Here is a 15,766-nt window from a genome sequence, read left to right as displayed (position 1 = left end):
TTCTGCATGTGATTGGTCGGTTGATTCCGTTGATCTGGAAGGGGAGACGCATGCAAACTGGGCGGGGGGTTATATCTTAAGATGCAAAAGTTAGCGCCCCTGATGATTATCTTTGTCCTCAGTCAAGGCGCGAGTGTCCAGTTTGGTCTCTTGCTCCAAACGGGATAAAGGAATCGTGTATATTTTTGTTGTTTAGAATGTCTTTAATTAACTTGCTTTCTCTTGTAGGAATTCTACAGGGCAGTCTTGCATCTCCAATAATTTAATTTTGTTGAAATAGCGGTTTTCAGAGCTATGTTATGGTACGCATTTTGTTTGGGAGCAGGCAATCTTACCATATAATTTGTAATGTAAAGGTCATGCCATTATACTTTTCTTTGCTTGCTTGCTTGCTTGCTTGCTTGCTTGTTTCCTGTAGAATGGGACTAGCTCACTGTATAATGGAATTTTAAATTCCACTTTAGGGTTTTGCTATCTACATTGTAAACCATACATTTGACTTTTTAATTTATTTATTTTTTTACTCTAGTAGAATGGGACTAGTGCACTGTGCAACAGAATATTAAATTGCAGAGTAGGTCTCTAAGAATTAAAGACTTCTGCTGAATTATCTACCTTTCTTTAACTTGTAATTTGTTGTGATTTAAAATACCCCACTAATGATATTTTAAGCCAGATGGCAATTTGCATCAGTAGGGATATCAGACGGGCTCTGAGAGCATGACCAAGAACCCAAGTGCGCGCGCGCGCGCGCACACACACACACACACACACACACACACACACACACACACACACACACACACACACACACACACACACACACACACACACTCTGTCTTAAATAGCTCCTTTTAAGAACTTTTATATTTCATGCAAATTAAATGATAGAGCAAATTGGGTGAGAGAAGCTGGAGGCTAGAAGGTTTTAACAGTAGACCAAAATTTCCCATGTCGAAGAGTAGACATAAACCTTGTAATATGTACAGGTAAGATACCATTTCTCCTTCCAGAAGGTTTTGCTCCTACGAGTGGGTTTAAAGAGTGTTATGTTTAATAAATAGTATTTTAAGGAACCTGATTGTTTTGTTCAGGAGTGCAAATGTCACCAGTTCATGTTCTCAGCAGGGTTGTCCACCACCTTCCACATCCTGTTTTCCATCAGTTCATATCACCTTTAGTTTTTGCTGTATTTGTGTATTTTATTTATCTTTTCCTAGTTAGTTTATTACAGTTTTCTTTTGATTTGTATAATGTTATCTACCACCCAGTACAATTTTAATCCTAGAAGTACTGCAACATGAATGATAGAGCAACTTGGGTGAGAGAAGCTGGAGGCTAGAAGTTTAAAAAAAAAGCATTGTTATGTGACATGTTCAATAGGCTACCTATACAAATTATCCAGCTTGGGGAGAGTTGATCAATCAAATAGAAAAGCCCTGTTACAAATTCATATAAAATAAACAGAAGACCACAGAAAATGAACTAGGTAAATATTTGTAAATCAAGGAATTGATAATTGGAATGCTTTACCTGCAGCAGTCTTAGAACCTTTTCCCATAAACGACAGATGCTTCAAGAAAATGACTTCAACATCTCATAATTTTGTATAAAATTCAATTCGATGGTGTTGTAAATAAAATGTTAAGCTATTATTTAGTCACTGAACCACTCAGTCTACTGTAAATTGTAATGTTCATGACTGGAATTATTTAAGTTATTGAACTGGCTGGTTTAATGGTCTGCGGGTAACGTGTCTGACTGTTACACAAAGACCCCGACTTCAATTCCCGACCAGGTCAGGGATTTTTCCCTGGATCCAAGAGCTGGTTTGAGGTCTGATCAGCCTACGTTTGAACAATTGAGGAGCTATTTGATAGTACAAAAGCAGCCCCGGTCTAGAAAGCAAAAAAAAAAAGAATAGCAGACATGACTACTCAATCTGCAGGCCTTCACGCTGAGCAGTGGTAACTTGGTAGGCCAAGGCCCAATAGTGTTGCAGTGGCATGGGCAAGTTATGCGTGAGTTACTATGTGATTGCGTTGTAATTATTATGCTTCATTATTTGTAACTAGCAGATACCCGTGCTTCGCTACGGTATTATAATGAAATTTATAATCGAATGCTAAACGTTTTATATATAATTTGCCGAAATTCGCGATCTAACTCGTTTTCTGAGAGAATCCACCAAAATTCATGACCGGACTCACTTTCTGAGAGATTACGGCAAAGTTCCTCCCATTTTTCAATCTTTCTTCCCAGCAATCAATTTCATACTTCCGGGCTAGGTCCAGGTATACCACCCGGTCAGTAGGGTCCCTAAATCTTTGCCATCTTTTTCTATAAGCATTTTTAATGTGGATCAAATCCTCGAGGAGATCCGGCGTGGTGTTTTCTTGGGTGCCTTGGAGGTACTGACCCGTGGCTGGACTGCAATCGTAGTTATTACCCGGCCAGGACCTGTTTCCAGCGCGGTCCACACATTTTGATACCGGTTCAGAACATTATTATTATTATTATTATTATTATTATTATTATTATTATTATTATTATTATTATTATTAGGGTGGGTGATATTAGTTGAATTTAGATTATTATAGTGTTGTTATTATTATTATTATTATTATTATTATTATTATTATTATTATTATTATTATTATTATTGATGGTCTGGAACCCACAGCAAAATGCAAGACCGCCACTTGGCGGTAAATTACATCTGCTGCCATTGTCATTCCTGACAATGTGACCAGCACCATCGTCGCACGTAGGCAATTGCGTGAAATTTCTGGCAACGCGAATGATATACTTCCGTGCATTATTGACCTTATTACAGTGGTGAACAATTGCAAGGTCAATTTCATTCCTATCGTTTATTTCAAATGTATTGAAATTTTTATTTATATGCCAGGAGAATCTACTGTAATCTAACTTACGTTTTCCAAACGAAAAGATGGTTCTTGAAAACGAACCCAGGAAAGATTAAAAATAATCACTTTATGATCAGTACATTATGAACAGTAAAATCAATTGATCTCAACTCCTTTTTGCACCCCATCGCCGTTAAGTTGATTTACCCCCCCCCAAAAAAGAAGGCGTGTTTCCTTATGTTTAAAGGAGATTCCAAATACCAATGTTCACATCTGTTACCTTCAGTTCTGAGATATAAGTATCCCCATAAAAAGAATTCACTTTCTTTTCACTTCCTTTCACACTCCCCCCCCAAGTGAATTTCCCGTTAAAAAATACTTGTTTCTTTAATAGTAAAGGATCTTCTAAATAAAAATTATCACGACTCTAACATCTTCAGCTTTTGAGATATCAGTATCCTAATTAAAAGATTTCAACCCCATTTTCAGTCATTTTTACCCCTCCACCCAAGTGGTTTTTCAGAAAACAAATAATACATGTTTTTTTTATTTTAGTAGAGATAAAAAATACTATATTTCACTTCGGTAACATGTTAAGTTTTTGAGATATACTGTATAAATGCTCATTTTAAAATTTCACCCCCTTTTTAGTTCCCCTTAATTGGAGTTTCCAAAAACAAATCACCTATGTTTCTTTACTTTTAGAGGAGATTCCAAGTACCAATTTTTACGTCTAACATTTTACGTTTCGTAGATATACTGTAGATATAGTCTTTCTAAAAATTCACCCCAATTTGTCACTCCAAAAACAAAAAATACATGTTTCTTTATTTTTAAAGGAGATCCCAAATACCAATTTTCAGGTCTGTAATATCTTCAGTTTCTGAGATATAAGTATTCTCATTAAAGGCATTCAATATCTTTTTCACCCCTTTTCACCCCTCTTATTGTGATTTTATGAAAACAAAATAATACCTGATTCTTTATTTTTAAAGGAGATTCTAAATACCAAATTTTAGATCTGTAAACTTTCAGCAAAGTGCTGAGATATAGATACACTTATTTTTTCACCGCCTTAGCGACGGTATATCCAATAATCCTCTCTTAGCAAGCACCTACATGTTAATATGAATGTATCCCCAAAATTTCATTTCTTTATGTCCAGCAGTTTTGGCTTGGCGATGATGAATCAGTCAGTCAGGACAAGTTATATAGAACAGTAAAACCTCGTTAATTCGAAGTCGTTGGGACTCAAAAATCGGACTTCGAATTACGTGATTTTGAATTAACCGCCAATTCGCAATTCAGAAGTACCAACCCTTGCCGCGTTACAAAATATTCTAAGGCCCGTTATAGCATGCAGTTAACCTTGATTCACAGTTTATACCTTTCAAATGCCATGAAAAAAGAACTATTTCCTAAATGTATCCAAGAAGGTGCAATTACAGTATTCAAATAATGCACTCGGATATCTCACTGGTAAACATAACCTCACGCATTGAAAGAAAGAAAAAAAACAATTCAAAGACGAGGAGAAATTTATGCTGGCTCCCATGTGCAAGTGCTTTATTAATTGGATTACTATACAGTATGCATTTTAGATGCCTTGTATTTACACAGAAAGTAACCGATGCTCTAAAAATCGAACTTTCCTATGACTATCCCCGGACGATTTCCCGCCATGGCACTTCTCTCGCACTTCAGAAATGTAAACACTTGCAGCGTCACAAAGTATTCTAAGACCCATTAATACATGCAATCACCTCGATTCACAGTTTAAACCTTTCAAATGCCATGGAAAAAACGATTTCCGAAATGTATCCAACAAGGTGCATTTACAATGTTCAAATAATGCACTTGGATAAATCACTGACAAACATAACCTCACGCAACGAAAGAAAAAAATCGCACAATTCAAAGACGAGGATAAATTATGCCGGTTCCCCTGTGCAAATGCATTATTTTTTGGATTTCTGTACTGTTTGCATTTTTAGATGCTTTGTACTGGCATGGAAAGTGCCCGACGCCCTTAAAACATTGTAGCTTATCGAATTCTCCTATGGCGAGGCGATAAAGTATCTCGCATCCATGTGCACTACTATGACCCCCATCCCTCACCCTTGTACGATTTCCCGGCTGGCAATTTCTCCTTTAAAACCGTAAGACCGTTTGGGCTCGCATTAAAATAAAGCAATGCAGTTTCACCGGTAATGAAAGTATTGTTCGGTGCGTACGAATTTATTATATGAGCCACGTTTTTTCGTCAACTGTTGGTATCGCCAGTGTTCGCGGATTCTGTTTTCCCGCACACTGCCTGTTGTGTGATATTACGGCGTTCCTTAAAAGGTTGAATACAAAAGAATTCCGATTTCATTCAACTTAGCAATCATGAAGCGCACTGTAGACCCACTGAAGTGAGTGTAAATGCGGAAAGCTACCCCTCCACGTTCCGGAACGCGCGTTCTATTATGATGCGCAGCAGATAAATTTCGAGTTGAAATTACTCTGTAACGTACTATTGTTTTAAAATGTAAAGGCAGTTTCGAATTAAAAGTCTGAATTTCAGTAATGGGGCCGACATTGTACTTCGAATTACGAATTATCCGTATTTCGAATTAAACAATTGAAATAACATGCAAAACTGTATCTCATGTTTCCGGGAACGAGAGCTTATTCGAATTAGGCGGGATTTTGAATTAACCGATTTCGAATTATCGAGGTTCTACTGTATATATATATATATATATATATAGATGAAATACTTTAAATATATTCTGTAAATCTTCCGTGAATTACTGTGTAACTATGAGGCAATTAAGATACACTACTTGAAATGGTAAATTTAGTGTGAATTTTAATGTATTTTTCATAAATTTTTTTCTTTCATTGTCATCTAACTTCGTGTTTGACATAGTTTCTTGTAATATTTTGTTTTTATGTAACCCTCCAATTGTACACTTGTTGTTATGTGACACATGTTTTAATTTAAGTGCATTGCTGTACTATTTACTTTACAAAAGAAAATATTTATAAAATCCTCCTATCAATACAATTCAAGTCATCTGTTAGATGAAGCAAAGTCTATACATGTTTCAGCCTAATCTCAAGGCCATCTTCAGTAGTAAAACAATGATTACATAATATACAAACAAATTAAAAAACGTAATGACGTGAAGTGACAGTGATCATGATTAGTGAGTTAAAAACACATTGAGGTGCAAAGTCCTCTCGTCTAATAGATCTTGCTGACTGTTAAATAAAACACTATGCTGAGGAGTGTAGTGAGACCGTCAATACATGTATAGACTTTGCTTCATCTAACAGATGACTTGAATTGTATTGATAGGAGGATTTTATAAATATTTTCTTTTGTAAAGTGATAACCGTCAATACGGAATGAGATTCATAACTTGCAATTGCTGTACTATTGTAAGCAAACACTGCCATGTGGATATCTCCCAGCTGCAATGCATTTGCTAATTATAATACTATTAATGAATACAAACCACATTCATACAACATGTTGCTATGAAACTGTAACTTAGCCAAGCAGATTATTCAAAATACTTCCTGAAGAGCAGTGGAAAATAATACCCACAATCCCTTAAATCACAAGTATTAGAAATTCTCTTTTACTTCATTATATTATCAAGATACATACCTAATGGAACATTCTGAGGCAATGTGCCAACTTTCTCCAATGTCTCTGATTGGTTTTCCACAACAATTTTTGAAGGCAAAAGGAGAAACTTAGGTCGACAAGGTCTTTCTTCTTCTCCTAATACATTAATCCTACTTCCATTTCTAGGCACTTGAACCAGACATCCTCCCACCACAACATTTGAGTGGTCATTGTTCTCACTCAATTCCTTATCAGAACAGTTATTAGCTGCATGCCTCTCAGTTGGTTGAGTATAATTTGAGTGTAAAACTGACTCATTCCCTTCCAAATTTCCACAGACTGGACTACCACCTATGTCCGACAACCGAGTGCATTTTTCTTCTGAACAGTAGACACTAGCACTGCCATTACCTTTTGATTCACACATGATAGTTTGATTATCATTTTCGTCAGTGGAATGTGTAGCTCCTATGTTAGAATTGGTATCCTGGACCTCATCATTAACCATACAATTTTTCGTTTGCTGACATTCAATTGAAACAACATTAGTAACATTTGTAGTTGACTTGCTAGTATTTAATATGCTAATTGAGATTGTTGCATTCAGATTTTCATCATTTGACTCTTGGACAACATTACTCTGGTCACCTAATTCAGAAGGTTCACCAGGAGAACATGCTTCATCAGATTGTCGAATAACATCTAAATTTGAAATATTCTGAATATTTACATTGGTATCACCGGAATCTGACTTACAACTGACTTCACCTTCTAGTCTATTGTCATTTTCTAATTCATCAAATTCGCCAGATTTTAAACTCAATGTCTTCTTAGCTTCTGATGAAATTGGATTAGAGTCTTCTCGGTAACCTAAAACTGATTTATTACAGCCACTGTGAAAAACATCATTCCTTTCACAATTTGCATGCATTTTCTCTTCACATTCTAAGTTTGAATTTTCTTCTGAAGTAGAAAGTGAAGCATTTATAAATTCTGAAACCCCATGAAATTCTAATTCATCAGCTGCATCATTATTATGGTCAATATGACCATTATCACTTAACTCTTCCAAATATTTCTCAAGCTCTTCTTTGCTGAAATTACATACTGTACTAAAGCCTATGGGTTGACAGACAGAATTCATTTCTGTGGTAGATTCAGATAACTTTTCATTTAACTCCGCTAGATTTTGGGGAGATTCCTTCTCTTTACATACTCCTTCATGGATTAAAGTGTCTACTTGTACATCGTTTTGGGGTGGGATTCGTAATGAAGATGCATTATTTGTTTCAGGACAATGGAGAGAAGCTTTCTGATCATGTACCTCATTTTGAATCACTCCAATTCCAGATAATTTATTGATATCACACCCACTAAAACTTTGTTCTGTACCCTTTAATGGCTTCACATTTGCCTCTGATTTGCTGGTACAATCAAATGAGGCCTCACAATTTGAGGTTCCAGAGCAAGTCCTATCTTCAGGATGATTATCTGCCACTGATAAGGTACCAATAGTATCAGCAGAACTATTTCTGAAAGATGAACGAGAGTCTTCAGTATCAACGCTGCACAAATCACTTGTTTTAAAATTGAAATCAACTACCTTGGTATCTAGCTCACCCTCATTTAATATAGAGAAATTCAAAATATTCTCTGATAAATTACATGGAACATCAAATGAGCAGGTTCTATCCACAGCAGGGGAAGAATTTAAATCTTCACTCTTATTTAAAATATCTTCAGGATCAGTAGTTATTTTCTGGTAACTTTCAATTTTCATTTCATGGGTAGACACTTCTTGACTATAAGGTTGATCTAAAATATCCAAGTGATGACAAGTGTGAATACCATATTTCTTGCAACTACACAGGCAATTGTCAAAGTTTCTTGAAGGGATAACTTCATCCTGTGATAAAGGCTCCCTAGAGCTGCTAGACTTATTTAGTGATACTTTTAAATTCTCCGTAACTTCGTTATCTATCAACTCAGAGTCTTCATTCTTCAAGACAACACCAATATTTGTGTTACCAGTATTTAAGTATTCATTCAAGCTGGAAAATACACCACTTACATTGAGTTTGTTATGTGAGGAACTACTATTAATACTGTTCTGAATAACAATATCTTGTGGCCAATATATATTTTGGGAATTACTGATGCCATTCGTAATAAAACTGGAACTTCCACCGGAAGAGACATCTATTCTTGCTGGTCCAATTGAAGGGGTGCTGTTGCATTCATTGTTGTAGGAGTTCAATGGAGCTGATTCAGTTGCATGCTGATTTCTGTAACCTTGCTGACAAAACTGGCTTGCAGAATGACGACGAGACACCTCCCCCTACAGAGAAAGAGAATAATATATCAGGAAAATAAACTACACTGGAAACCATGTATAATATGAATTTATGGCCGAACTGGCTTGCAGAATGATGACGAGACACCTCTCCCTACAGAGAAAGAGAACAGTATATCAGGAAAATAAACTACACTGGAAACCATGTATAATACGAATTCATGGCCAAATAACAGATCTGAAACCAATAATTTATGACTGTTACATGTAATTAATTAATCATTTATATCAATGACATCTAACAAATCACAAGGAAAAGAGGCAGTGTCAACTAAATATCTGATTAAACACTACGTGCTTAGAGTGACTATATGTGAATGGATCTATTAATGACTGTATAGCCTACCAATGAAGTGACAGCTGTAACTTACAATTTCTTTAAAATAATGTTTGGAAACTCAATTTAAAATATTTTAATTAATAATCAAATAAAGTTATTATCTGAATTGGCTAACGAAGATATATTTGTTAGCTGTCAAAAGTCTAGTTTTACTATTATCATCATCATCAACAACAACAACAACAACAACAACAACAACAACAACAACAACAACAACAACAACAAAAACAACAACAACAACAACAACAACAACAACAACAACAACAACAACAACAACAACAACAACAACAACAACAATAATAATAATAGAAGAACATTCTTACACAGAACAAATGACAGTGATACAATCTTCTAGAAGGATTTAATACCAATAAAAAGAACTTGGCAATAATTAAGCACACATTAGTAAACATGAAATCCAAAATAATGCTTCTCTGGGGAATCCAAAAACATCTTGAAATCAAAACTTTCCCCAATACTTTTAACTGTGTTTTAGAGAAAGTCATCAGAGAATGGAAAATCAAACTCTAAGAAAAAGATATTCAGGAAATTAAAATTGGATACAAAAACTCCAACATTAAATTTCACTTTGCAGATGATTTAGCAATTATATCAGACAATACAGATACTACAATGGAACAAATCAACCTTTCGAAAGAGAAAGCAGAAAAATCAGGGCTACAAATTTCTTTTGACAAGATGGAATTTATGACAAACATTAAAGATGCTACAAAAAAAACCTAACATGAAATATGTTAAAGATTAGGTAAAGAAATTTAAGTACCCTGGAGAAACAATCCAGCCTAATGGTGTTGATAAAAAAGCAAACAAAACAAAATCACGGATAATGGAACTAGCTTATATATTAACTGAAGATATTTACAACAAATCAATGTCAATAAAAGTGAACATCATTACAGTAGAATCATAAAACCAGAGTGACTGTATGCAGCTGCAGAGAAGGAGATAAATTGATGAATTTGAAAAGAAGGGAGGGAAAATACTGAGTAAAATTCTTGGTCCACAGACAAATAAAAATGAACACAGGAAAAAGAACAACAAAAACTTTACTTGAAAATTTAAAACCTTTCAGACAGTATCAGAAAAAATATTCGTTTTTATGTCCCACTAATTACTTTTAAAGTTTTTGGAGACTTCGATGTGCCAGTAAATCTACAGACACAAGGCAGACGTATTTGAGCACCCTCAAATACCACTGGACTGAGCCAGGATAGTATAGGATTAACTTTTATGGCTATTTGGTCTAGGTGACTCCAGAAAGATTAACCAAGAGAATATTTGAAAATGTTGATAAAAATCCCAGAATACAAATCCGATGGTTCATCGAAGTTAAACAATATATGGAAGAGGTGGGCATCACAAGAAAAAAAATATTAGAGTAATTTGCAGAAAAAGGTTTAAGGGGAGAAGGGCTTCCAGGAGAAGGAGAAGCAGATGTGGTTTTTTCCCCGTCTTTAATGGTTTAACATTGTACTAACACAATGAAGGTTTTTGGCAACACAAGAATGTAAGAGGCTAGGATTGGGAAGAAAACAGCCGTGGCTTTAATTAAGGTGCAGTTCCAGCATTTGTCTGGTGTGAAAATGGGAAACCATCTTCAGGGCTGCCGACGGTGGGATTTCAAACCACCATCTCCCGGATGCAAGCTCACAAATATCCGGCATTAACCATATGGCCATCTTGCTCGATTAGAATAAACAAAGTAAATCTGTCCGGATGGAGGAAAGGTGGAGGGAACATAGTGAAAGAATGAAGAAATACTGGAAAAACAGGAAGAAAATTGTAAGTTGCTTCATGTGGTCCACAGCTGGCCCAGATCAAAGAAAGAAAGAAAGAAAGAAAGAAAGAAAGAAAGAAAGAATCATCATTATCACCATCACCAACATTATTAGTAAGCTTTGATTTGTGGTGTAGCTTCCGGCAATTATGTCCTGGTTTTCGAACCACGGGCAATGACAGTGATCTAGTAAGTAGTCGTGAGTATCAGGATAGAAGTTACACAGGAATAGGAGTGCGGACCTCAGACATAATCTTCAGGAGGAACGGAAAGAAGAGACAAGGACTGTCACAAAAACACCAAAAAACAAGGACATACTCCAGATCACTGAACAATGTTGTCTTTGGAATGCAACTCTCCCAACATTAATCCTTATTGTTTTACATCTATTTCACCCTGAACAACTCATATCAGAAAGGGTAACAATCCTCAATCATTGCTGGAGTTTTTTTGAAGAATTCTTTCCTCGACAGGATAAGGAGAAAGTTGCAGAATTACAAGAAAAGAGTTACAAATTCTTTCTTCCACTTCCATTATACAGCGTGATTCAACCGCCCCTTCCAATGCAACCCACAATATTCATCTGCCCTGCCAGTATGCTCACATAAAACCAGATATCTTGGTATTTACTGCCTCACCATGTTAAGACTCCAATAGTGCATGTTGTGGCCATTGACATTCCCATTATTGTGGAAGCGGGATTCGTCCGAGAAAAAGATATGCGATGCAAATGCTGCATCATTGTTCAGCCTGCCTAATAGCCACGGACAGAACTCCATTCGAGCTTCAAAATCCCACCCATGGAGCTCTTGGTGAAGCTCAAGATGGTATGGGTGAAATTTATGTTCATGCAGTATTCGCCAGACGGACGGCTGGCTGGTGTTCATCTGTCGTGCAATCGCCCTTGTACTGATGTGTGGATTATTACGAGCTGCCTATCCAGGAATTAGGTTGAGGCAGATGTTGAGGAAAGTAGAAGAGAGGGAGGAGGGGAAGGAGAAGGTGGTAGTGTTTCACGTTGGTACCAACAACGTAAGGCAAGCTGATATAAGTACCAACATAGTTGGAGATGTGTGGGATCTGGTAAATGCAGCACGGGTGCAGTTTAAGAAAGCGGAGATTGTTATTAGTGGAATACTGTGTAGGAGGGATACTGACTGGAGGGTGATTGGGGATTTAAATGAGACTATGGAGTGGGTATGTGGGAAACTGGGAGTGAAATTTCTAGATCCTAATGGGTGGGTAGGAGATAGGGATCTGCGCTCGGATGGCCTTCATTTAAACCGCAATGGTACGTATAAGTTAGGAAATTTGTTTGGAAGGGTAATAGGGAGGTACATTCAGGGAAACGGGATGGCCTAGGGAGCGGTGATAAGGGAACAGGGAACTGGAAATCAAGTAGGGATGACAAAATTGTTAGTGTTGAACGGTAGAAGTATTGTAAAGAAAGGAATAGAATTAAGTAATTTAATAGATATATATTTACCAGATATTGTAATAGGAGTTGAATCATGGCTGAGAAATGATATAATGGATGCAGAAATTTTCTCACGGCACTGGAGTGTGTATCGTAGAGATAGGATAGGAAAGGTGGGAGGGGGAGTTTTCATTCTGGTGAAAGAAGAATTTGTAAGCTACGAAAAAGTTAAAGATGAGAATCATGAAATTCTAGGTGTAAGGCTCATTTCTAAAGATAATAGGCAACTTGATATATTTGGAGTGTACAGATCGGGAAAGGGTAGCACTGATGCGGATTCGGAATTATTTGATAGGATAGTCAGCTATGTGGGAAACGACATGGAAAGAAATGTGATTGTAGCGGGAGATCTGAATTTGCCAGATGTCAATTGGGAAGGAAATGCGAACGACAGGAAGCATGACCAACAAATGGCAAATAAGTTAATATGGGAAGGACAGCTGATTCAGAAAGTGATGGAACCAACCAGAGGGAAAAATATCCTGGATGTGGTGCTGATAAAACCAGATGAGCTCTATAGGGAAACTGAAGTAATAGATGGTATTAGTGATCATGAAGCTGTTTTTGTGGTAGTTAAAAATAAATGTGATAGAAAGGAAGGTCTTAAAAGTAGGACTGTTAGGCAGTACCATATGGCTGACAAAGCAGGTATGAGGCAGTTTCTAAAAAGTAACTATGATCGGTGGAAAACGGTAAATAAAAATGTTAACAGACTCTGGGATGGGTTTAAAGAAATTGTTGAGGAATGCGAAAACAGGTTCGTACCTTTAAGGGTGGTAAGGAATGGTAAAGACCCACCTTATTATAATAGAGAAATAAAGAGACTAAGAAGGAGGTGCAGACTGGAAAGAAATAGAGTTAGAAATGGCTGTGGAAGTAAGGAGAAATTGAAGGAACTTACTAGAAAATTGAATCTAGCAAAGAAGGCAGCTAAGGATAACATGATGGCAAGCATAATTGGCAGTCATACAAATTTTAGTGAAAAATGGAAGGGTATGTATAGGTATTTTAAGGCAGAAACAGGTTCCAAGAAGGACATTCCAAGAATAATTAATGAACAAGGGGAGTGTATATGTGAGGATCTTCAAAAGGCAGAAGTATTCAGTCAGCAGTATGTAAAGATTGTTGGTTACAAGGATAATGTCGAGATAGAGGAAGAGACTAAGGCCAAAGAAGTAATAAAATTTACATATGATAACAATGACATTTACAATAAGATACTAAAGTTGAAAACTAGAAAAGCGGCTGGAGTTGATCAGATTTCTGGGGATATACTAAAGACAGTGGGTAGGGATATAGTACCATATCTGAAGTACTTATTTGATTATTGTCTGGTCGAAGGAGCTATACTAGATGAATGGAGAGTTGCTATAATAGCCCCTGTGTATAAAGGAAAGGGTGATAGACATAAAGCTGAAAATTACAGGCCAGTAAGTTTGACATGCATTGTATGTAAGCTTTGGGAAGGCATTCTTTCTGATTATATTAGACATGTTTGTGAAATTAATAACTGGTTCGATAGAAGGCAATTCGGTTTTAGGAAAGGTTATTCCACTGAAGCTCAACTTGTAGGATTCCAGCAAGATATAGCAGATATCTTGGATTCTGGAGGTCAAATGGACTGTATCGCGATTGACATGTCTAAAGCATTTGATAGGGTGGATCATGGGAGACTACTGGCAAAAATGAGTGCAATTGGACTAGACAAAAGAGTGACTGAATGGGTTGCTATATTTCTAGAAAATAGATCTCAGAGAGTTAGAGTAGGTGAAGCTTTGTCTGACCCTGTAACAGTTGAGAGGGGAGTTCCTCAGGGCAGTGTTATCGGACCTTTATGTTTTCTTATATATATAAATGATATGAGTAAAGGAGTGGAATCGGAGGTAAGGCTTTTTGCGGATGATGTTATTCTCTATAGAGTGATAAATAAGTTACAAGATTGTGAGCAACTGCAACATGACCTCGAAAATGTTGTGAGATGGACAGCAGGCAATGGTATGTTGATAAACGGGGTTAAAAGTCAGGTTGTGAGTTTCACAAATAGGAAAAGTCCTCTCAGTTTTAATTACTGCGTTGATGGGGTGAAAGTTCCTTTTGGGGATCATTGTAAGTATCTAGGTGTTAATACAAGGAAAGATCTTCATTGGGGTAATCACATAAATGGGATTGTAAATAAAGGGTACAGATCTCTGCACATGGTTATGAGGGTGTTTAGGGGCTGTAGTAAGGATGTAAAGGAGAGTGCATATAAGTCTCTGGTAAGACCCCAACTAGAGTATGGTTCCAGTGTATGGGACCCTCACCAGGATTACCCTATTCAAGAACTGGAAAAAATCCAAAGAAAAGCAGCTCGATTTGTTCTGGGTGATTTCCGACAAAAGAGTAGCGTTACAAAAATGTTGCAATGTTTGGGTTGGGAAGAATTGAGAGAAAGAAGAAGAGCTGCTCGACTAAGTGGTATGTTACATGTAATAAATATCATTTTTGGTCCGTATTGATGATATTTGATTGAAATAATAACATTAAGTTATTTATTAGACCACCTAATCAATACAAAATTGTCTTGGATGAATTACATCTAACAAATTTATGTAAATCATCCAAGACGATTTTGTATTGATTAGGTGGTCTAATAAATAACTTAATGTTATTATTTCAATAAGTGGTATGTTCCGAGCTGTCAGCGGAGAGATGGTGTGGAATGACATTACTAGACGAATAGGTTTGAATGGCGTCTATAAAAGTAGGAAAGATCACAATATGAAGATAAAGTTGGAATTCAAGAGGACAAACTGGGGCAAATATTCATTTATAGGAAGGGGAGTTAGGGACTGGAATAACTTACCAAGGGAGATGTTCAATAAATTTCCAATTTCTTTGAAATCATTTAGGAAAAGGCTAGGGTGCAACAGATAGGGAATCTGCCACCTGGGCGACTGCCCTAAATGCAGATCAGTATGATTGATGATGATGATGAACGGCCTCGTCTGTTTCACCCGATGTAATGGGCCTATCATGGACTGGTGGCTGGTTGGAAATCACGCCTGTTGTCCTTAGGCGGAATGTCGTATCAGCTGTGTGTCGCCTGTCGGGATACTGTTCCTGGTACGCGTTTTGTCTTGCTTCCCCATAAATGAAGAGCATGTCAACATATTCCTCTGTGTAAAACATGCTGAATGACAGCAGAGATTACAGTACATTCAGGTCCTAACCTGCGGAGTATCCGCAGGGCACAAGATGAATAACAGCGTCATTCTACTGTTTGAATGTGGCAAACGTGTGCCTGTGCTTACGTATTCAAACGTC

At 36.8% G+C, this 15,766-nt stretch overlaps 1 protein-coding gene across 1 annotated transcript in view; it reads right to left on the bottom strand.

Annotated features, from left to right (window-relative positions):
* Sara (Smad anchor for receptor activation) overlaps positions 1-15,766 on the bottom strand; it is a 431,539-nt gene that overhangs the window by 340,205 nt on the left and 75,568 nt on the right. The window contains exon 3 of the mRNA XM_067140577.2: positions 6,532-8,830. Coding sequence (XP_066996678.2) covers positions 6,532-8,830 — 2,299 coding nt within the window. The remainder of the gene's footprint in view (positions 1-6,531; positions 8,831-15,766) is intronic.

The sequence above is a fragment of the Anabrus simplex genome, chromosome 2, assembly GCF_040414725.1.
Source record: "Anabrus simplex isolate iqAnaSimp1 chromosome 2, ASM4041472v1, whole genome shotgun sequence".
Classification (NCBI taxonomy): domain Eukaryota; kingdom Metazoa; phylum Arthropoda; class Insecta; order Orthoptera; family Tettigoniidae; genus Anabrus; species Anabrus simplex.
The sequence above is the reverse complement of the archived record's forward strand: the minus strand, read 5'-3'. Positions and strand labels throughout refer to the sequence as shown.